The following is a 24,603-nucleotide window of genomic DNA, read 5'->3' as shown; positions in this document are numbered from 1 at the left end:
CAGAGAATTCCCCATGAGGAGAAGGACTAGTCCAGAACCTGTCAGATTTGTAGTGCTTACTGTAAGCTACAGGAGCATCAGAAAAAAGTAAAAGTAATTTGTAGTTCATTTTACTGTGGGACAAATGTACATGTTATAGGTACATGTTTTACATTTTACAAATTTTGTGCAATAGTGGTCATTTAAAGTGAACCAAGCACCATTTTTTAGAACTCAAGGCATCTCAATGGCACATTAAAATGCATGCCAACAATGTGGTTCATTATTTTAAAAAAAAAACTTCAATTTTAACTTCTTTTTACATTTAAAAGTTTAGCAGAGGCATTTACCACCCTACTTCCGAGACCTGTCCGACTGCAGACATTTAAGGCAGATAAGAACTGATGTATGTCTTGCACACATAAGCAGGGAACAATCAAAAGCTTTGATCAGGGCGGGGATGGGGGGGGGGGGGGGGTAGTGGTGGAGAGATGGGACACTATGCTTCAAATAGTTTAGAGAGGCCACAGATGCTATCCCCTGGATAAATAACTTCAGATAGAAGGGGAGGGGGGGCATAGATGCTCCTATAGCAATTAGAAACCAGGGCAAACTGCACAAAAAGAAAAGTGGTGCTTGGTTCCCTTTAAGTATAAATACAAATCCAATAAAATCCATTGGATAATGATGTGACAATCTGCAATCATTTTATGTCACTTTAGCAGACCAAAGACTTTCTTCAGAGTGAGGCAACCAGCCTAGGTAAAGAGCTTGCATGTCATTGGCATAAAAGTTTCCACAGCTCACTAAGGCCTAGTGCACACCAGAGCGTTTCTGCTGCGGTTTGCGATCCGCTTGCGGGTGCGGATCCGCTAGGGTAATGTATTTCAATGGGCTGGTGCACACCAGAGCAGGAGGCGTTTTGCAGAAACGCATACTCCCGGGCTGCTGCAGATTTTGGATTGCGGATGCGTTTCTGCCTCAATGTTAAGTATAGGAAAAATGCAAACCGCTCTGAAAAACGGCACTTCAGAGCGGTTTGCCAGGCGTTTTTTGGTACAGTAGTTGTTCAGTAACAGCTTTACTGTAACAATATCTGAAATCTACTACACCAAAACCACTACACAAAACCGCAAAATGCTAGCTGAAACGCTACAGAAAAAGAAGAAAAAGCGTTTTAAAATCTGCTAGCATTTTGCGGATCTGCTAGCGGTTTTTGGTGTGCACCAGGCCTAAGAGAGCACAGGAGAGAAGCCATCACAGCTGTCTGGAAATGCAGTTTACAGAGATCGCACTCTGTGTAATTAGTTCAAGTAAACATTTCGCTACAGACTCAACCTGCATTCTGATGACAAACTGGTGCGCTCCACATCAGAGGCTTGACAACAAAACAAGCTTTATGCCTAACAGAATCAGAACACGCCATATGATTAAACACTGCATTCTTACCACCTCCACAAGCATCATAAAAGCCTTGGGAAAAAATTAGGACGACAGGTATCAATATTTAATGAACACCGCAATGAGCGCTAGCTAAAACAAGGACTTCTGCTGGCACTGATGAAGATTAGGTGAGTTGCTGTACCGTAAGAGTCACAACAGGAGGTAATTACTTCTGTGTGTCACCTAATGCTTTCAGTAAACAAGACATTTATTTTTACGGAGATATATCAGGACACAAAAGAGGTACCTTTCTGCGCAGGGAGTTTTAAGCCCAATCTACACGATACGATTCTTTATACGATTCGATTAAGATTCTATTTACGATCCGATTAAATCCGACATGTCCGATCAGGATTCGATTCAATTCGATTTGCCATTGCAAAACAATGGCAAATCGAATTGAATCGAATCCTGATCGGACATGTCGGATTTCATTGGATCATAAATAGAATCGTAATCAAAGCGTATAAAGAATCGTATCGTGTAGATTGGGCTGTACATTTAGGGCAGGATTGTGTTCTAGAATCAGATGTATTTTAAAATGTTGGCTAAATGATAAATTCCCATTACAGTTAAAAGAGTCATGGATAATTACGTTGTTCAAAGAAATGAATGACAAGACTTTTTCTTATACTTATTTAGGTATGTATGTCAGGAAAGGACCAAACCAGAGGTCAGATCTGTGCAGAGTAAAAACTCTCAGTATCCCGAGCTAGAGTAAAAAACCTCAGTGAATCTCGCCAACATACAAAATATCAATGGTTCATTCTAGTGTACCAAATCTTAGGGAATCTTTGCTGGGAACCAAATCTTAGTAAATCTAGCATAGCATTTCAAATCTCATTGAATCTGCCTAACATACCAAATATCAGCGAACCTTTGTAAGGTACCAAATCTCAGTGACTCTCGGTAGAGTAACAAACTTCAGTGAATCGAGGTAGAGTAACAAACCGGAGTGATTCTAGGTAGAGTACCAAACCTCAGTGAATCCCAGCCGAATCACAGCCATGAGTTATTTTCTCAAAATCCATACATGTGAAGAGGTTTTGCATCTCACAAATGAAGTTGGAATGCAATTTAAAACCCAACTAATCACCCACACCTGTGCAAGGAAAGTTCTAATTGCAATTAGGCTATTTCCTAAACATAGACAAGGTACAGAAGTGCTGGAAAGAACACTTCACTGGTAGTGAGGTTTTTAACAAAACAAACTTCACTACCGGTTTCGTTCTCTCCTCTCCGGGTTCAGACAATGGGTAGGCCAATCAGGTATAACCATGTGACACCAAAAGCAGGACATGTACCAGGCTATACATCCCAGCATCACAATATTATGATAGAAAATGTGCTCTTTACATGAACATGCTGACTTGCACTCAGAAACAGTAAGTGGTAAACAAGTGTAAGAACACAAAATAGTTTACAAGACACTACTAAAGTATTAGGGCTCTTCCGTCTGTGCTCAAAGATGCACAGCTGCAGGCAAGCACAGCAACACAACAGGATTTTCAACTTCCGCTTCAAAGGCATTATTTAATTTTTACAAAGATACTACATAATTGCTCTGAGAATTTCCCTAGTTCAGATGTGGGTTTAGATGGGGCTTTAAAGCGCTTACCGTACCCTAAAGGAGAAGAATGAAACAGGCAAAAAATTATCAAAAAAGCAACACTCTTCATTAGTGAGGAACAATAAAGTGACTGAATTGCTTTTCAACCTTTTGTATGCATCTTGGTTGCGGATCAATAAACTGCAATGTTATTTTGTTTCAAATCAAAACGATCAATTTGCATAAAATGAAGTTAAATACTTTTTCTTCTGTTGAAAGACGTTTTGGATGGACAGTTGCAGTTGCACAGTCATACTAAATTCTCAAGAACCATGTGACAGGAGAACAAACTTGACCACCACGTACAAAATCAGAGAGGCAAGTGGAAAAACTAGTTGAATCAGTCACAAAGAACTTAGCAAGCCTGATGGGGCACAAGTTAATTCAAACAAAACAGTAAATATTTGGTGAAGTTCAAGTCACGTACCTGAACATGTCTCCCAAGCCTTTCAGCATGCCTTTTTTGGCTTTGCTTTTATCTTTATCCCGGTCTTTCTTCTTCTCTTTATTGCCTTTCTCTTTCTTGCTCTTGTCTTGACCGGAGCCGTTGACCTGTCTCTCTAGTGAGTGGGATGGCTGGTCACTGGCAGTGGACACAGACTCTCGACCTGATCGTGAGCTTTCTTCAGTGTCTTCCTCCACTAGGGTACAAAAAAATAAACCTTGATTTACTATGAATGAATGATTGACCACATAAGGCAAGGCAGAGAACAGTGAAAAAACAAAATAACACAAAACAAAAAAACAACACCTTAACAAAACTCTTACTACCACCATGGCAGCTGGCCTGGCAAAAAAGAAAGCCATCAGCTCCAAAACAGTGTGGCACAGATTCAGAAATCAAGGAGCTGAGATTTCATTTTTTTTTTTAAACCTACCCCATAGGTCGGAGCCGTTCTTTTGTTCCAGCTGCGTTTCACTGGTACCTGATGCATTAGAACAAGAGTATTCACAATACTTATTTCATATTCCTCTGTCCACTTCAACCCAACACCAGTGTATGAAAAGAATCTGAGATGGTGGTGTTAAAGACTACACTGGCCTGGTAGTGAAGATAATGACCAGCTCTAACAGAGTTTGACATAGTCAAGAGTCAGAAGTAAAAAAACTGAGGTTACATTTTTTTAAACCTACCCCATAGATCAGAGCCATTCTTTTGTTCCACCTGTATTTCACTGGAGCCTAATGCAATAGAACAAGAATGTTGACAAGACTTATTTCATATTCCTCTGTCGCCCTCCACCCAACACCGGTGTATGAAATTATCTGAGATGGTGGTATTAAACAATACACTAGGCTGGTAGAGAAGACCATCAGCTCTAACTATCAGTTCCTACTAAAGCAGAGAAAGGACATTCATTTGTCCATTTTATTGCATCGGAAAACCCACAGTTGACGGATCCTATAGTTTTTATTGAATCTGTTCACACTTTTAAGACCGCAACTGATCTGCTGTAGTCAGCAGAACACATAATTGGAACCTGCACAATAATTACCCGATTTGTTTCCCATAGAAGCCTATGGTGAAAACGTATCTGCTACAGACTCCACCAGACTACAATGGACCATCAGAGCAGACAATATACTGCCCTCTCCTGCTGGCCATTGGAGATCCTGCTCTAGTGGGAACCGACCCTCACAAAGAGTTTGGCAAAGTCAGAAGTCAAGGAACTGAGGCAACTTTTTTTTTAAAACCTACCCCATAGACTGGAGCCATTCCTTTGTTCCAGCCGTGTTTCACTGGCACCTGATGCATTACAACAAGAATAATGACGAGACTCATTTTATTTTGCTCTGTCCACCTCCACCCAACACCAGTGTATGAAAAGATCTTAGATGGTGGTATTAAAGAATACACTCACAACGACACTAGGGGACACATCCACCACTCAACCCCCTTGTTTTGTTTGAAAATAAACCACAGTGGTTAAGCAGGATAGCTGTTTTAGCATTCTATGTGTTTGTATGCCAGCCCGTGGTGCATAAATAAAGACAGTAGATGTTTACCTACCCCACTCCAAGGAGTTGCTCAGTGAGCTCAACTGCGACTTGGTGCCACCTATTAAAGTATCAGCTGAATGTTATTTGCTGTTTCATACTTGTACTCCCTACAGCATCAACATGTAAGCTCACATACATATACTTTTTTTTATTTTTAAGCCAACATGACCTTAGTTTATTATTTCATTGGTGAATTACCGAACATGACCTTAGTTTATGATTTCATTGGTGAATTACCAGCTAAGGCAACTATACCTTATTAATAATCTCTTTGCTATCATTATTAAAGAAAGATTGCACACGAACAGTGCATATTTTGCAAACATATTTTAGCAACTGTAATGCATCAGATGGTTTACCCACTTCCTCTAAGAGGGGCCGTCTCTGTCAAGAATCTAGCGTGTATGGCAGCCACAATGCATCCCCAAGAGGTTCAGAGTATTGTTGGAAGTAGTTGGAAGTAGTGATTACTCCCGAACACTGCAGCACCTAATCAGTACTAAACAAGCGGACAGGGTCACGGAGGCGCTCGGCTGCTATCCAGACCCATATTAGTTTTCTCCGTTTTTTGCCTGATGAAGCAGGACTGAACCTCCGAAAAGGCTTTGCAAAGTGGAGCATCTAATAAATATTTATATAAAAATAACAAAATGTATGTCTTTTTTGTCTACGAGGGAGGCAAGTCCACCATAACTTCCCACTTTTAAAAGGTTTTTACGCTTTTTTTTGGCGCCTCTGTACAAGGATCTACATATTGCTTAGTCCACCCCCTTCTTCCTGTCTACAGAGAGCAACTTCTGCGTGGGGACAGGTGATAATCTCCCCACCTGCTCTTATAGTGGTTACCCATGTTTGTGAGTATATCAATGTTACTCTTTAAACTCCTTGTGAAAAAATAAAATACTACATATATTGGGCTCTCGGTTTAAACAAGTGTCACTACTTTATGGCACATTTTCACGTGATTTGGATGCTTCCTCCTTCCAAAGCTGGAATGATGAAGTATCTTAGTCACCTTAAATGCCCCGTGAAGAGCAAGTAGTGAACTACCCCTTACCCGATCCATTTCTTCAGAACTTAATTGGTGCTCAAGTGTGGTATTTGGGAGTAATCAGGTGTTCTAAATTCAAACACCAACACTAATCCAGAGTGCCAGATTGTATCAGTTAAGCGCAGAGTCTCCCTCCTCATCCCCCAACCACCTTCCCACTCAAAGTCACACACACCATTGTGTGCAGGATGTCACACCAACACCTACCCCACCCTCTCCTTACATAACAATAAACTAGTGGAAAGTCTGTACAGCATTTAGACCGAACAGTTCACCAAGGGATCAAAGTCCGGATCCCTGTGTTATAAACTGGGCATTCTATGGAAACATTTGAAATTTACACCTTTAAAAATAATTTGTTTTGAAAGTTCTGAGCTGCAAATGTACCAAAACCTCTCTAACCAGAGAAGGCCAACTTGCTGCTCCTCTGGGCTCCAGTCCGTATGGTCTCTGCAATCTTTTCCATGGGTCAACTGCATCGGACAGATTTCGTAGTTTCCGCAAAGACTCGGGCGCTCGATGTTCTTGCATACATGGACTACATCTCCCGGCGTGAATTGCAGCAGGTGCACCCGGGTCTTCAACAGGAACTACAAAATGCAGCAGATGCGGTTGGTCTGTGAAGAAGAGGGCAGAGGCCATATGGGTGGAAGGCCAGAGGAGCAGCACCTCGAAGGTAAGTAGTGACACTCACACCAACCCCCAAAAAATGTAATGTGAGGTGCACTGCTTGCACTACAGCTGCAAGGACAAACGGGTTTATCGTGGAATACAAAGGGATGTATCCAAGAAATAGCTAATCAGGCTTAACAAAAAAGGTGGTATGGTAAAAATCCACTGATCTCACTAAACGATTACACAGCATTAGAAGAAATGAAAAGATTACATTTTGAAAAAAATAAAACTAGGGGCTTCTTTTATTGAACAAACTCGGTAGTCCCTCTTTAGATGAAATTTAAAAACAGATTATTTGCTAAAAAGGCATTTGAAAATAAATGTCAAAAATTTACAATTTGCAGAAAACTGACATATTTTGGAATTTTTCATTAAATTCCATAGTACTGTAAACCTAGAAAAGGCCCACTCCAATCGATTAATGGATGGGGTTGGTGGTGCCAATCAACATCAAACTGTCAATTTATCAATCCGCTTTGTGGATCCAATTTTATTTAAAACTATGAGATTGTGTATGCGTTATTTTTAATACCATTTATGGGCCCAATCGATTCCTTCCGATCGCAATTACCAGATAAGTGAGGGCAATTGTTATATTGCTAACGGACACTTTATTCCTGGCATCTGTGGACATTTTTGCCTCTACGGTTGACAGAACAGAAATAAGATCTACCAGCAGGCAGAACAGAGCTGTACTACCATCATCCCACTACAGATTTATGAGGACAGTGCCCTCTCTCACCTACCCCACTCAGTAGAGCTGTTCAATGCTTCCAGATGAGATCTGTTAGTGCCTGTGGAAGTAGGGCACAATTACTGACCTCCTACAAGAAGGCACAAGCATTCCACAACACCCACTGTGCAATCCACCCTTCTACTAAGCTTATACCATGACATGCAAGCAAATATTGTCTCTGGAGGACGCTCCCAACAAGCTCGCACAAGAGCCTGTGTGAGAAGGATTTACCAAAAAAATAGAAAATAAAGAATAGGTCTTTGGTCACAACAATTAAGTAGGTTTGGTTCTCATTACTGAATATTTACTAGGAAAAGAAATCCGATTGGTTTGCACAGGTATAGGCAACATTCCATTTCCCCACTTCATGTAAATTAGCCAAGTATACAAAGCTTGGATACTTGTCTCTGTTTGCCTCCTATCAGCTGTCAAAAGCAGAAGACAGGAGACACAGGCCCTTATCCACCTATTTAAAAATTAAAAATAATGGCCTCACCGTGCGTATTTATAGCCTCCACCTGTCACAGCACTTCATGTCACCTGTATAATGTGATGTGAGGTTTGACCACAATGACCATACAGTCAAAACCAAGAGAGGATGTTAAGTGCAAGTTCATCTTTATAATGTTATCTGCCTGTGTTATCTTTGCTTTCTCTCTTTCTCCGTTATTCCTTCTTTATCATTAAGCCAACCATTCTATTCCTGCCACATCCTTGTGCATATGGCAAACTCCTTAATTGTCATAGAAAATTTGTACACACATTTGTATTTCACTGTTGACAGATAAAATAGCCAACAATCTATCCTGTGAAACAGGGAGTTTTGGTGCAGGAGAGCCTTTTGTCTTCCAGCCCCAGGTACTTAGATTTAACCAAGCAAAGCGCACAGAACTGTGGTGATGGTAGAAATGACCAATAAGGAGTTTTACTGTATGGTAGCACTATAGTCAACTTCACTTGGCAGTAAATAATATTAGGTGTGGAGGGGGCAGAGGTTAGTGTTGGGCGTGGCGGTGTGTGTGTGTGTGTGTGTGTGTGTGTGTGTTCTACAAAGATGAACTCACACTATCTCCTCTCTCACATAAGAAAAAGCATTGCCCCATCTGGGATGCAGGAAAAAGCACTGCTCCTTCTGGGATGCAGGAAAGCGCATTGCTCCCTCTGGGATGCAAGAAAAGAGCAGTGCTCCCTCTGGGATGCAGGAAAAAGCACTGCTCCCTCTGGGATGCAAGAAAAGAGCAGTGCTCCCTCTGGGATGCAGGAAAGAGCAGTGCTTCCTCTGGGATGCTAGAAAAGAGCAGTGCTCCCTCTGGGATGCAAGAAAAGAGCAGTGCTCCCTCTGGGATGCAAGAAAAGAGCAGTGCTTCCTCTGGGATGCAAGAAAAGAGCAGTGCTTCCTCTGAGATGCAAGAAAGAGCAGTGCTCCCTCTGGGATGCAGGAAAGAGCAGTGCTCCCTCTGGGATGCAGGAAAGAGCAGTGCTCCCCGGTGTGATGCAGGAAAGAGCAGTGCTCCCCGGTGTGATGCAGGAAAGAGCAGTGCTCCCCGGTGTGATGCAGGAAAGAGCAGTGCTTCCCGGTGTGATGCAGGAAAGAGCAGTGCTCTCCGGTGTGATGCAGGAAAGAGCAGTGCTTCCCGGTGTGATGCAGGAAAGAGCATTGCTTCCCGGTGTGATGCAGGAAAGAGCATTGCTTCCCGGTGTGATGCAGGAAAGAGCATTGCTTCCCGGTGTGATGCAGGAAAGAGCATTGCTTCCCGGTGTGATGCAGGAAAGAGCATTGCTTCCCGGTGTGATGCAGGAAAGAGCATTGCTTCCCGGTGTGATGCAGGAAAGAGCATTGCTTCCCGGTGTGATGCAGGAAAGAGCATTGCTTCCCGGTGTGATGCAGGAAAGAGCATTGCTTCCCGGTGTGATGCAGGAAAGAGCATTGCTTCCCGGTGTGATGCAGGAAAGAGCATTGCTTCCCGGTGTGATGCAGGAAAGAGCATTGCTTCCCGGTGTGATGCAGGAAAGAGCATTGCTTCCCGGTGTGATGCAGGAAAGAGCATTGCTTCCCGGTGTGATGCAGGAAAGAGCATTGCTTCCTGGTGTGATGCAGGAAAGAGCATTGCTTCCTGGTGTGATGCAGGAAAGAGCATTGCTTCCTGGTGTGATGCAGGAAAGAGCATTGCTTCCTGGTGTGATGCAGGAAAGAGCATTGCTTCCTGGTGTGATGCAGGAAAGAGCATTGCTTCCTGGTGTGATGCAGGAAAGAGCATTGCTCCCTGGTGTGATGCAGGAAAGAGCAATGCTTCCTGGTGTGATGCAGGAAAGAGCATTGCTTCCTGGTGTGATGCAGGAAAGAGCAGTGCTCCCTCTGCGACGCAGGAAAGAGCAGTGCTCCCTCTGCGACGCAGGAAAGAGCAGTGCTCCCTCTGCGACGCAGGAAAGAGCAGTGCTCCCTCTGCGACGCAGGAAAGAGCAGTGCTCCCTCTGCGACGCAGGAAAGAGCAGTGCTCCCTCTGGGACGCAGGAAAGAGCAGTGCTCCCTCTGGGACGCAGGAAAGAGCAGTGCTCCCTCTGGGATGCAGGAAAGAGCAGTGCTCCCTCTGGGATGCAGGAAAGAGCAGTGCTCCCTCTGGGATGCAGGAAAGAGCAGTGCTCCCTCTGGGATGCAGGAAAGAGCAGTGCTCCCTCTGGGATGCAGGAAAGAGCAGTGCTCCCTCTGGGATGCAGGAAAGAGCAGTGCTCCCTCTGGGATGCAGGAAAGAGCAGTGCTCCCTCTGGGATGCAGGAAAGAGCAGTGCTCCCTCTGGGATGCAGGAAAGAGCAGTGCTCCCTCTGGGATGCAGGAAAGAGCAGTGCTCCCCTCTGGGATGCAGGAAAGAGCAGTGCTCCCTCTGGGATGCAGGAAAGAGCAGTGCTCCCTCTGGGATGCAGGAAAGAGCAGTGCTCCCTCTGGGATGCAGGAAAGAGCAGTGCTCCCTCTGGGATGCAGGAAAGAGCAGTGCTCCCTCTGGGATGCAGGAAAGAGCAGTGCTCCCTCTGGGATGCAGGAAAGAGCAGTGCTCCCTCTGGGATGCAGGAAAGAGCAGTGCTCCCTCTGGGATGCAGGAAAGAGCAGTGCTCCCTCTGGGATGCAGGAAAGAGCAGTGCTCCCTCTGGGATGCAGGAAAGAGCAGTGCTCCCTCTGGGATGCAGGAAAGAGCAGTGCTCCCTCTGGGATGCAGGAAAGAGCAGTGCTCCCTCTGGGATGCAGGAAAGAGCAGTGCTCCCTCTGGGATGCAGGAAAGAGCAGTGCTCCCTCTGGGATGCAGGAAAGAGCAGTGCTCCCTCTGGGATGCAGGAAAGAGCAGTGCTCCCTCTGGGATGCAGGAAAGAGCAGTGCTCCCTCTGGGATGCAGGAAAGAGCAGTGCTCCCTCTGTGATGCAGGGAAGAGCAGTGCTCCCTCTGTGATGCAGGGAAGAGCAGTGCTCCCTCTGGGATGCAGGAAAGAGCATTGCTCCTTCTGGGATGCAGGAAAGAGCATTGCTCCTTCTGGGATGCAGGAAAGAGCATTGCTCCTTCTGGGATGCAGGAAAGAGCATTGCCCCCTCTGGGATGCAGGAAAGAGCAGTGCTCCCTCTGGGATGCAGGAAAGAGCATAGCTCCTTCTGGGATGCAGGAAAGAGCATTACAATAGAGTTGATTTCTCAACACCAAGGCTCACCTACCCCATTCTGAGGAGCCGCTCAGCTGGGACTTGCTGCCACCTGTTAGGAAGAAGCACTGTAATAACGTTTTCCAATAAAAGCATCTGGGCAATCTAAGGGGGACATTTCTCACACAGCATTTTATTTATTAGAGACAGTACAGAGTGATTATTCAGAGCACAGACTGTGCATAGAAGTTCTGAAAAGCCTACAGATGCACACATTACTATTAGTGACTACAAAGGAATCTGCCCCGCCCACCTCTCCCGTGAGCACATGAAAATACACATAAGTGTGGCGTGCATGCGATTATCCACCGGGCCTCACCTACCCCACTCTGATGAACTATTCAGCGTTTCCATCTGGAACTTGTTCTGGTCTGGAAAGTATTAATTATAAGTATATTAAAAGCTATTAAGACTTCAGTTCCACAGGAAATCATAAAAGCAATCATAGGTCATTAGTCACATATTCGAGATACACATAATGCACAGGACAAGAGCACACTTTTCCGGTAGAGCGCAGCTAGCAAATGTTTTGCTGTTAGCCAACTAATTACAGTCCGAAGGCCAGTTTTCTGCCTCTGTCTCCTCTCAGACAATACTACCATTCTTCAATGCCTTCACCCTGCTTAATGTAGTAACGAATGTGTGAGGCTGTGTTGCGTAAAGCATACAATACTGTTCATGAGCACTGTATTCACACAAGAAGCCCATTACCATTAGAGATACAATGAATGCATGCCTACTTCCAACACCTACCTGTATGAAGCTATATAGTGGCCACAGGGCCAACTTTCCTTTATGATAACCACAGAAAAAGAATGCGGTGTTATCTTAACACATTGGGCGTTAATACATGGAGGTGCAATGTAACATTAGCAGGAAGCTATGTGATGCTGGGGATACACGGCACGTTTCTGTACCGTATATCGACCCGTTGATCCGGCCAGCTGATAATATTCAGCTGGCCCGATCATGCCGCTCAACCTCCGCCCGCTCGATCCCCACCGACGGACAATGGCAGGGTATCGAGAGGCTGATAAGGACCGCTGGCAGGGACGAGTGGGAATCGATCCACGTGAACGAGTGGGGACACGGCTGGAGTCGATCCAGCGGCTAACCGGCCGCCGGATCGACCCGTCTGTGCCCAGCATTAGACGCAGGACTGTTAGGGTATGAAGGGTAGTTGTATTTTAGATTGGTGTGTGTGGTGGTGTGAGGGGTGAAACAGTTGAAAAGGGCACAAGTCATATTGTTTAAAGTAAGGCCCTGGCAAATGTTGAAGTTAGGAGCAAAGGGTCAAGGACAGTTGCCCAGCTGTGGGTGGGTTAGGCGCCAGCCAGCTGGGGGTTTAAGGGTTAGGCACAACCTTGGGTGGAAGGGGGGGGGGGAGGGTTAGGGCACACTGGGGGGAGGTTAAGGGTTAGGCACCATCAGAGAAGAGGTTAAAGCTTAGGCACCATCAGGATAACAAAAACTAGGGTTCTATATGAGCAGATTTACCAATATTCTGCTACCTCTATTCTGCACCCTTTTAACCAGGTGCCTTTTTAAAATGTACACAGTGAGGCAGGTTGTGCTAGGACACACAGGGGATGGGTATTTTAATTTTGAAGAGTAATAAAGGTGGTACAAGTTACCGCACACTGCAGGGCACTGATAACTCTGGAGTGACAACTAATGTTGATTAATTCACATGTACCACAATCTCATCTTATCATACCAGTCAATGTAATCTATTGCCAATTCGTTACAGTTGTTGCAATTCTGAAAGTGGGACACACTTAAAGAGGGTGGCAGCAGGGTTGTTAAGTTACTACCCTGTTATATGTGGAGAAACAAAAAGAGGGAAAAAACAGGGAAGACTGGAGCCCACTCTAGTGTAGTATTTTAAGAAGTACGTGTCAGTGCGAGTACAAGAAGAATTACATACTCTCACTTTTCTGGTTACCCAACAAAGCCTTTAAAGTGTAACTGTTGGGTATAAAATCAAAAATCAAGTATTTTTATCTATTAAACAAGTAATAGGGATGCCAACCATCCAAAAGTTAAAATCATTATTACTTTTCTTGTTGATCATTCCCCAGTTTACCTGACTCTTATTTGGTACACACAATATTTGGTACGCACACAGGAAGTTGCAGAGCATGCTGGGTTGCCCTTTTTTGCTTCTCTACTGTACCCTCAGACTTAACTAAAGCAGCCTGATTGGCTGAAGCCTCATTTCCTCATGTTTTCCCCTCCCACAATTCTGTTCCTCTCTGATTGGCCAGTATTTCTCATGCTGAGACAATGCACATTCTATAGTGAAGGGCGGGCAATGCATACACAATCAGGCAGAGGAGAGTAAGGGAGGAAGTGACATCAGGATTGGCGTCAAAATAGCCACAGTTAAAATGGGAAATGCCAAGAAGGATTTCTCTTTTTTACTGTAGAAAAATCACTAAGATCAAAATGCGGACAATGCAATACATATGTTATGTAAGTAGAGCAAGTATTTATCTACTTACATATGTGGGTGTTTTTTTCCTGAGATGGTATGGCTGACAGCTCCTCTAAGTGCTAGTGTGGTTGCTTCTCAGAAAAAAACAATCCTCGTTTTAAAAGCATAGAATATAAAATATTGAATCCTCCAACCAGGTTAGAAACACGATTAACTAGTAAATGGAGGCTCCCAAAAGTATACAATAATTAAAAACTGTTTAAAAAGAAGGTAGGAGTTGGCGTACCTTTGAAGAGGACAACTAGGTGTTCAACATATTTTGAGAGTTTATTGAAAAAAGGACAAAACATTGCGTTTTGTGGCCTGGAGCCACTTCCTCAGGGAAATCTATGCCTAGCCAATAGCTGGAGATCGCTCGGAGCCATGAAATGCGCATTTGTCGTTTGTCCTCTTCAATAAACTGTCAAAATATATATTGAACGGTTGTCCTCTTTGAAGGTAAGCTAATTCCTACCTTCTTTTTTGAACATTTTTTAATTATTAGATACTTTTCATGTGCCTCCAGTTAGAAGTTACGTTACAACTATGCTTGGCTTCGGCTCACACCTCTGGGATTCTAGAATAAAACTGCATGCCGTTTTTATATTCTTCCTGTGCTTGCAAGTTAACTGGCTGGGACCATGTACTGCCTATGTGGACATTTGATTGTGAGTTCTTTCTGTGACAGGGGCAAGAGGTTCTACATACCCCTTAAAGTGACACTGAAGCTAAAAAACAAAAACAAAAAAAACAATGAATTGGTTGTCTACTGATAGAACATTAGTAGCAAAGAAAAAAGTATTTTTATTTTAAAGGTATATAGCTATATTTTTTTTTTTTATTATAACAATGCATCATTCTCTGATAATTGCAGTTTTAACACTACATGCGGCATGTTAAATGATGAAACAAAGCAGAGCTAATGACACTCTGAACTTTCCTCTGCAGTAAAACCTTAAAAAACAAGAAACAGTGGGAGGCAGTTGAGATAAGTGCTTCAGAAGACAGTGCTGCCTGTGACCAAACTTTGGTAGCAGAGCTCAGAGAAGCTCTTTTGCATAAATAACAACTGAAGTGTAGTGGAAACAATAGGAGACTCATATCTGTGATAATGTTTTATTTCTTACTGACAGGATGGAAAATCTAGGTTGATCTGCTGCTGGCAGCAGATCGATGGCCCATAGAGTTGCATTAGATCTAATGGTGCAATAATGTATTTAGATCGATTTTCAATAGATTTCATTCTGAAATGTATTCGAAATCTGTTACTAGTGTGTGGCACACACAGATAGATTCCTATCAGATTCGACTTGACAGGCTTCTGAAAGAAATCTATCTGATGGACGAATCTGCTGCAAATCTACAAGTGGAAAAAGGAGAAGGAGCAGGAGTGATCGGCACTGCAACGTACATTTATTATTCAAAAAGTGAGGCACAGTCCGAATGCATAAATACGAAACAGTAGTGCAGCATACATGGACATACCGGTGCTCAGAGGTGTGCTGGTGACGGTGGGTGCTGGGCACTGCTCGCCTGACAGCCGTTTCGCGCTACATCGCGCTTCTACGGAGGCTGGCTGCATTCGGACTGTGCCTCACTTTTTGAAGAATAAATGTACGTTGCAGTGCCGATCATTCCTGCTCCTTCTTCTTCCATGTATGTACTTCCCTTGGATCAGAGCACGCAAGTTACAACACTGTGGGTGAGGTGTTCTACCTGCCTAATCCCCTTCCATGCTGACTACATACTGCTGCAGTGCCAACTGCCTTTCTACCTGCTTCTACCAAATCTATAAGTGTATGGCCACCTTTAGCAGTACTACACACACAAATCATTATGTCATAAGTTTATTTTCACTTCATATATCCTTTAAAGCGCTGACTAATTTGTCAGTATTGCAATTTGAAAACTGATAGTCGGAAATATAAAATGCATCCATGCCATTAGTAGTTCTGTATAGCACAACAGGTTTTTTTTATCCCAGCTTTGTTTATTCATAATTCTATACATGCTTAATGCCCACACATTCCTAGCCATACTCTACACTTACAGCGTTACACAATGAGCACTACTTATGGAGGTCATTTATGCCCATTACTGTAATGTTTCACTGCTCTAAAAACAGAACTAAATTGCTAGGTTACGGATTCTGAGGAGAGAGTTGGAAGGGTTAAGGCGAGAGCACTTAAATAACTGCAGTGCGTGAAGAACAGCACTCTCAGTCCATTCCAGACTGCCAAGCTAGATGGACCTGAAAAACAGAGAAACACAAAACGCTTCTCTATCTGACAATGCACAAGAGAGGAGCATCTTGACTGAACCAGGTAATTTCGAGGAGGGAAAAGAACAAGCTCAGTGCTTTCTGTGAGCACAAACCCAAAACAAGACAATCTGCCGCTCTTTTGTGATTACGCGAGGCCTTCACAACCTTCCAGCTTTAAAAAGCCAATTTAGCAAGCAGCTGGGGCTCTGTGGAACACAAAGGCCTGTTTCTCTGTGTACAGGGGCAGAGCAGCCACTGAGGAAACAGCCGAGCGTAATGTAGCAGCCCTCACCGCAACAGAATTGTTCTCTCACACACAGCGCCAGCCTCTTCGCACCATATACTTCACATCAAATCAATTTCTCAGATGTTTTCCAAGACACAGAAAACCTTTAGAACAAAAGTAAAAAAGAAGCAAAAACCCAGGCAAAAAGGGCAAGATTTTCCAAGGTATGATTAAACCGTAATAGGAGTAATCTGTGCAAAATATCCGGTTAATTAAGGCAAAGCCAATACTCTGACTTCCTATGCACACCTGAGCTTGTGGCTACCCTGTTTCCCCGAAATTAAGACATCCCCGAAAGTAAGCTCTAGCAGGAATTGTGAACATGCTCAAAATGTAAGCCCTATCCCAAAAGTAAGCCATAGCAGCAATAAGGGGTAAAAGTATGGCAACTTGTGCTATTACTGGAGCCCACAGTCCTGTGGGCAGGACCATGGCTCCATCATTGGGCTAATAATCACTGCACTCTGTTATTCAGTGAGTAGCCCCCATAGGCTGAAGCTAAGTGACACAGCGGCTGGGGGAAAGAAGAGGATGCAGGACGTCTGAGGACATGGGGAAAGCACGGCATGGAGCTGGGGGTAAGAGGAGGATGCAGTAGGGCATTGGAGGGCACCAGTAGGACATGGGGGACATCAGACGGACACTAAAGGTACAAGGGCGACACGGGCACACAAGAGGTGGATCCACCAGAGGAAGAGGCGGCACAATGGGGAAGGCAGGAGGACACAGCCCAGGAACTTTTGTATTCATAGAAATAAAAGACATTCACCTAAAAATAAGCCATAGATCATCTTTTGGTGCAAAAAAATTAATTATAAGTCACTGTCTTATTTTCGAGGGAAACAACCTCACATTCCCTTCCTCCTTGTCCAACCCCAATCTCAAACCCTAGTCTTACGGTAACTTAACCCGAACCCCTGTCCACTCCTGCGGAGAACCTTAACCCTTTCCCTATCTGTAAGCACTAAGCAACAGGGTAATTAATCTACTTTGAATGTAAAATACAAGGTAAAATGAAAGTTTATTTTAATAATGAAACAGATTGTCGGCATGCATTTTTCATGTGCTATAGAAATGTCCTGAATGATAAAAAAGGTGCTCGGTTCACTTTAAAGGACTACTGTAGGGGGGAAAATGAGTTGAACTTACCTGGGGCTTCTAATAGTCCCTCGCAGACGTCCCGTGCCCGCGCAGCCACTCACCAATGCTCCGGGTCCCCGTCTCACTTCCTTAATTTACGGCTTAAAAGTCGGAAAACCACTACTCCTGCGCAGCCGTATCCTTGCTCCCGTTGATGTCACCAGGAGGGTACTGCACAGCCGCAGACCGTACTGAGCCTGTGCAATACACTCCTGGTGATGTCAGTGGAAGAGAGGGCTGGGCTGCGCAGATGCAGTGGTTTTCCGACTTTAAAGTTGGAAATTCCAGAAGTGAACTGGAGGCGGGGACCGGAGCATCGGTGAGTGGCTGCGTGGGCACAGGACATCTTCAGGGGACCATTAGAAGCCCCAGATACGTTCAACTCTTTTCCCCCCTACAGTAGTCCTTTAAAGAGACACTAAAGCGAAAAAAAAATGATGATATTATGATTTGTATGTGTAGTACAGCTAAGAAAAAAAACATTAAGATCAGATACATCAGTCTAATTGTTTCCAGTACAGGAAGAGTTGAGAAACTCCAGTTATCTCTATGCAAAAAAGCTATTAAGCTCTTGACTAACTTAGTCCTGGAGAGGGCTGTTATCTGACTTTTATTATCTCAACTGTAATTGAACTGTTTACTTTTCCTCTGCTAGAGGAGAGTTCATTACTTCACAGACTGCTCTGAAAGACTCATTTTGAATGCAGAGTGTTGTGTAATCTGCACATATAGAGTGATGCAATGTTAGAAAAAACACTATATACCTGAAAATAAAAATATGAGAATATTTTCTTTGCTGCTAATCTTCTAGTAATTATTCATAGTACACAACCAATTCATTATATCATATTTTTTTTCGCTTCAGTGTCTCTAAGTAACGCACTAGCTGCCTTTAAGAATAACCTGGCCTATCTGCCCCATCTCTCTTACCTTACTGGTACTCCTAAAAAGTCTTAACTTCAGCCTTGCTCAAAATGAACCACCATGCTGAATCATGTTATTGATTAATAAACAGTCTGAAATCAATAGGAGGTTTATGGAAAAGGCTTGCAGGTGTGGAAAGATGAAGAGACAATTCAGATGAGACAGAAGACTGACCCACCACCTTTGCTTCTTTGCAGACAATGCCCTTCACACATAGAGAAATATTAAACAAGGGAGCAGTTCCCCTGCATGGAGCCATGTCTGGAGAGGTGTCAGCATCCCTCCTCCGCTGTCTGTGCCGTCAGCGATACCCTTTAGGCCGGCCTAATTAGGATCACTTTACACAAGGTTCACCTATCTGGCTGGGGCTGGACAGAAAAGGCTGACATTTAGCCGCTTTGCTGCACAAAATTCATGGCTAGACAAAATGTAACCTAATTTACTGCCATTCATATAGAAACTTGCCATTGTGCGGTGACCTCAGCAAACGCAATTTAGTCATTTAAACAGGCATTGAGCGGGGCGGAGAAGGAAAAGGCATCATTGCGTTTGGGGACTTAACGTATAGGAAAATGTAAAATGGCAGATAATTACAATTCATCATTCTTCATGAGCACGCCCTCATCCTTCAAAGTGCCGCAGGAAGGGCCAGTTCCTCACAAAAGTTTTGTAAGGCCAAGATCTTAGTTTACAAAACAGTCATTATTCTGATGAAGAGAAAACCAACAGAGCCTCTTGCCGCACCAATATACTACGAATATGCCACATATTGCATAAGGCACAATGAGCAGTTTAGTCAACCAGGCAGCACAGATTGCCGGTAACGGAGGAAGTATGGGCCTGTCTGACACGTCTATGATTTAACAAGTTTCAATGCAAACATGGAGAGAAGCTGAAGATGGTACAGAATAAACATTTGTTATGGATTTGATAATATTCAAGTTAAATAAGACATACGTATTTTAGGTTTCCAAGTTTGCAAACTGGGATAGCTAATGGATTATACGTGACTGTTAAAGTATAAGCGCATAGGAGCTTCTGGTGACTCCATGAGGCACTAGCGGGGTCTTCAAGGAAATGTTTACTTTTCACCTGACAAGTGGTAGAAAGTAAGCATCAGGCAAGGTCTCCTGTGAAAAGTGAGGCCCCAAATCACCTCTGCTTGAAACCTATGTATGGACATGTTGAGATATGTTTGGACCTCTGCTTCCCTCAGTGAATGAATACAATAAAATTGCCCCCAGGCCCCGAGCACTGCCGGGCCCTCGACCTTCTCAACTGCAAGGTGCTCCCCGGGGGCCCTGCATAGTAGCAGCATTGGTAACTCACTGGTGCACTGTTCGGTTCCTTCATGCTCCTGGTCTTCTGCCTGCATTGAACAGTGCAAAGGTGAAATCGATTTTTAATCGATGGTGCGGTACAATCGATTTTTAATCGATTCCCTGCCAGAATCTATTAAAAATCAATGTGCTGTGTATGATGAAAATCCATTCATTTTAAACGGAATCATTTCAAAAAGGATTCAATAGTTTTGGAACTTGTGGATGGAAATTGTTGTGTGTATGGCCAGCATAACATTAATCAAACCTAAAAAAAAAGAAGGGGGGGGGGGGGGGGTGTTTGTATGTTGTTGGAATTGGGCTCCAAGCAATATATTGGCGATCCCCAGAGACTACAATAATTCCTACTCTAAAATTTTGGAACAAGGATAACCAAGAAAAAAAAAAAAAAAAAGGAGCATGGACACTGGAAAGAGTGGGGGAGGGGATAGTAAGGGACGATATGCCAGCGTTCTTTTCTTGCGAACACCGATATTTCCAAGGCTCCTAGCAGCGTTCCTCCGTGCCGTGGCCTTAGATGTGGAGCACTCTGCGAGGTATTTCTGTGTTTAATCAATTAAGTAGACGGCCGTATTGAACTTTCCTCAATAAAATCCCAGTAATTCTGCTAAAGGGAAAAAAAAAAAATCAATTGTCTAAATTGGGTACAATGCTACTCGGGGACACGAGAAGAAAATGGAAATAAGCAGTAAAATGGTCCGCTTTGTATCATTTCCAGCCAGCTAATAAGTCTGGAGAGAGGAAATGAGAACAAACAAAACTTTATGAAAAAGCCCCGATAGACGATAATCATCACATGCGGGGGGAGGGGAGAGACTAGCTAAAACTTCTGTCTGCAAAGGACACAAATTATGTAAAAAGGGTAAATGCAATTCATTGCTGGCAGGTCTACCAGCAAGAGGTACATATACAGGCCCTGGTTTACTAGAGCATCTCCAGAGATCTATAACCATCTTCAGTGGGGTCATTTTAGGTAATCCAGTAAACCAGGACTGGATTAAAAACTCACTCTTCCCAAATGGCTAGGATTTGCAACACTCTCCTGGGTCACAACAAATCATAGTAAGGGTTGCTGAGAGCTCCGAAATGGTAGGTATGTGATTCGCCAACCACCAGAAAAAAGTAATAACTTAAGACACAAGAAAGAACATTTATATCACGGTTCTTTCAAAGCGCTTCAGAGCTGCAGCCACTTAGGGTGCACTCCACATGCCTCCAGGATTATTAGGGAGCCTTGTCCAAAGACTCCTTACTGTTTCACGTACTGGCTTAAGCCCGGGATTGGAACCCTGGTCAAAGGCTCAAATCCAACATCAAAGGCAGCAGCCTTACCAGTAAACTATCAAGAGGACTGCAGAAAGAAGGGGCCCTTTTTTCTGGATATCTGCTGGCTCCCATTATTTCCATATAAATGACTAACAGCATAAATACCCACCAGTTTAACCACTTGAGTACCACAGTGTTAACCCCCCCATTTTTAGTTAAATAGGCCACTGCAGCTTTAAGGCCAAGCTGCAGCACCACACAACTCAGCACACAAGTGATCCCCCCCCTTTTCTTCCCACCAACAGAGCTCTCTGGGGTCTGATCGCCCTCCAGTTTGTTTTTTTCCAAATATTTATTCGTATTTATTTTTTATTAAATAAAGATATTTTCTTTTTTTTCCCCTCCCCCCTCCCGCCGCCAGCCAATCACGGCGATCGGCTGTCATAGGCATCAGCCTATGAGAGCCGATCGCTCTCTGGTGCCCCAGGGGGGCAGCGGTGTCACACGGCTGTCCCCAGTACAGTGCTGCCTTAGATTGCAGAGCTGTACTACCCTATTAGACAGCGGTTTCGCCGTCACTCCCGAGCGGCGATCGCCACTCGGAGACTGAAGGTGGGGAGGAGCTCCGCCTTCCGAGCAGGAGATGCGTGCGCGCAGCCTGTGCGCGATCTTCTGCTAGCCCCATAGACGGCTGTTCACGGCAATCAGCGTGGAGTGGTCCTGGGGCTGCCGCACTGCTCCTGCCAATTGGCGTGGAGCAGTCGACAAGTAGTTAAAGGACACACAAACTGGGCGGAATACTGAGGCTGCTATATTCATTTCCTGTTAAATAATACCAGTTGCCTGGCTGTCCTGCTGATCTTTGGCTGCACTAGTGTCTGAATCACACACCTGAAACAAGCAGCTAATCTAGTCAGAAACATTCAATATGCATGCTTGTTCTCGGTCTGTAGCTAAAGACCGAGGCTCAGCTTTGTTTAAAATATATATATATATATATATATATATGGCAGCCTCCATATCCCTCACTTCAGGTGTCCTTTTAAAGTGTTCTCTTGCTTCTCCGGATTTCCCCTTTTGCCAATAACCAGTGTCAGAAACCGACCGTTTCTACAGACCAGGTAAACAACCGCTCTCATACTGAACATATACATGGTTAATAATGCATATGCATCACAGCTAAGACGGCCCTTGAAATGAGGCTTACATGATGACTACGCCCATAAGTACACCTGTGGAAGCATTACAGAATGGTGTGGGATCAATCCAAACCATTATACTTCTGAGTGTGATTAAGGCCCCTTTTACACTAGCAGGGTAAAACTGTGTTGCTTTACCCTATATTTCTGCAAAAGCAATGAAAATCTATGGAGGTTTTCACGGTTATTGCCGTCCCTTGCGGTGCGCCGGGATGAAGGGCAACAGCATATTACCGCAAGCTCTGTGCTTAACACACGGTGCCAGGGGTAAAGGAAGTCTATGAGCGACACGTAGTGTAAATGACGGAGCGCATGCGCGGACTGACGGGAATACCGGTGACGTACTTCCTGCCCAGCGGTGAGTGGGTCACTGAGCGGGGGCCGGTGCTATGCATATGTCCCTGTCAGCGCACTCTGCTGCGGGGTCACATGTTTATCATTTTTGTGCTGCGTTGGGATGCAGCAGGAGCACCACATCCCCGCCACAACGCAAAAAACATGTAAAATGGACAAAAAAAAGACAACTCTGACAAAACATCCCCGCCCTTTACCAGCCATAACTTACATGTCTCCATCCCTTCGTCATCATCCTCCACAGGTGGCTTGTCATAGGACTTGTCGATAGCAGCTCGGAAGCTTTCGTTGCATCCTCTTCCTCGAATGATTCGCGGACGTGGGCGGTGGAAAGGAATGTCGCCGTTCAAAGTCACCTCGGCCACGGCTGTCTGCAGACTTTCTAATGAGCTGGATTTCTTCAGGCCTAATGAAGGCCCGACGTCTCGGCTTGGGGAACCTTGGAGGTCAAAAGGAAAAGTTAATTGGTATTAGTAGGAGACAGAGCATGCCTGATTATTCACGTCTTCAGTAACATTCTATGGGGAGGTGTATCTATTACACACTTTATCTCTCGTCCCTTTGTGCCAGATTATTATTATTATTATTTTTGAAGCACGGAATCGCACTGGTGTCATTTAGAGAGTCAACTCCTCTAAGCCATTAACATTACCGCAGCAATTTCCTTTATCCCGCAATTTACTCTCAAGTCTACAGGAAATTCATCACAACTTCCTATCTACTTCATTGAGCTGACCCAAAAGATGAATTAAAATCTCATGCTTTAATCCCCGTAGTCTTACAGATCACTGAAAAGTGTGCCAAACCTTTCTGTCTGCTTTACTTTAGGTCCAAGTATACTGTGGAGGGCTGTGGAGTTTCCCCAAGGCGTACGAGAGGAATTGGCGTGGGAGACTTGGGCGCAGGAGAGGAATCGGCGTGGGAGACTTGGGCGCAGGAGAGGAATCGGCGTGGGAGACTTGGGCGCAGGAGAGGAATCGGCGTGGGAGACTTGGGCGCAGGAGAGGAATTGGCGTGGGAGACCTGGGCGCAGGATACAGCCGGTATATGGCTGATCCTGCTGCTGCACAAGTTCCCGGCTGTGTTAAATACTATTCCCCCTCCAGGCTCTATGGATGGTGGGGAATGAAATAATTTGCAATTGCTGGAAGCCTAATTATTGTGTTTTAAAAGTAACTTCAGCTCTGTCTTCTGACGGCGCCGAAGTTACTCCCTGTGCTCTGCTATAGCCGTAATTCCTATTACGGCCTATGGTGGTGCCGGCTGTGCCCAAGTCTCCTGGTGCTGGATTTACTGTGTTTCTCCCCAAGAACCAAACGTTATTCTGATAATCTTGCTAACCTGCTAATACCATAAAAGACGCCAGTTTTCAAGCAGAGCTTTCTATTTCAAAGCCTTCTTGAAGTACCAATTTACATTATGTGACAGCTTTTCTCCGTCAGTAAGCAGCCTCGTTGACGTGGTAGTCCCCTACCCACTTGGTTTGCTCTAACTTCCTTCTACCGGTCTCTCACACACACGGCAGCCACCCATTTTTACCACTGAAATCATTCCTGCATACAGAGCTGTGAAATGGTTGTTTAAATCCTGAGAGCTTTATAAAAATAACAAGGAAGCTAAATTAGAAAGACCCCAAATTGATCTCACAATCTCCTGTATCAAAGGCAGTTCCTTTACCACCACACCTTAGCTTCTGTCGCTCTGGGTGGAATGGAAAAGCTTTACTCAGGCAAAGCAGGAGACTGATCAATTCTGGGGATTCTAATATAGCCTCTGGGTTATTTACATATTTTTCAGGATTTCTACAGCAATTATACCGAACACCACGCTTTCAAAGCCCTGCGTGCAATAATGATTCCAATGGTAAAAAAGGCTATCTGCCTGTGTGTTTGAGAGAGCAAAAGAGGGGAAGACAGTTAAAGCAAACCAAGTGGGGAGGGGACTTTCATGTTGGCAAGGCTGCTTAATGACAGAGAAAGGCTGTCACATGATATAAAATTACCACTTCCTAGTAAATTTAGTAAAATGGTAACAGAGGTGCCAGGTAGAATAAAATTGGTTAAACTTGCTAAAAAGGGGGAAGTGGGTGGACTCACCACCCTTCTGGAAAAAAGACTGGACAATGAGCAAGTTACTTATAATCTTAAGTAACGTTTATTATGAGCTCCAAAAGTGAGACGC

General features: G+C 44.2%; 1 protein-coding gene across 27 annotated transcripts in view; it reads right to left on the bottom strand.

The window, feature by feature from the left end:
- Positions 1 to 24,603, bottom strand: part of PARD3 (par-3 family cell polarity regulator) — a 771,876-nt gene that overhangs the window by 251,275 nt on the left and 495,998 nt on the right. For 12 of the 27 annotated variants that reach the window (XM_068235737.1, XM_068235736.1, XM_068235747.1 and 9 more), the window contains 6 exons: positions 22,634 to 22,861; positions 11,498 to 11,545; positions 11,188 to 11,226; positions 7,505 to 7,552; positions 5,043 to 5,090; positions 3,459 to 3,672 (listed from right to left, as the gene is read on the bottom strand). In XM_068235737.1, the coding sequence (XP_068091838.1) occupies positions 3,459 to 3,672; positions 5,043 to 5,090; positions 7,505 to 7,552; positions 11,188 to 11,226; positions 11,498 to 11,545; positions 22,634 to 22,861 (625 nt within the window). The remainder of the gene's footprint in view (positions 1 to 3,458; positions 3,673 to 5,042; positions 5,091 to 7,504; positions 7,553 to 11,187; positions 11,227 to 11,497; positions 11,546 to 22,633; positions 22,862 to 24,603) is intronic. The other 15 variants (XM_068235761.1, XM_068235764.1, XM_068235752.1 and 12 more) reach the window with 5 other exon arrangements.

The sequence above is a fragment of the Hyperolius riggenbachi genome, chromosome 5 (assembly GCF_040937935.1).
Source record: "Hyperolius riggenbachi isolate aHypRig1 chromosome 5, aHypRig1.pri, whole genome shotgun sequence".
Taxonomy (NCBI): domain Eukaryota; kingdom Metazoa; phylum Chordata; class Amphibia; order Anura; family Hyperoliidae; genus Hyperolius; species Hyperolius riggenbachi.
This window is presented reverse-complemented; position numbering and strand designations above follow the sequence as displayed.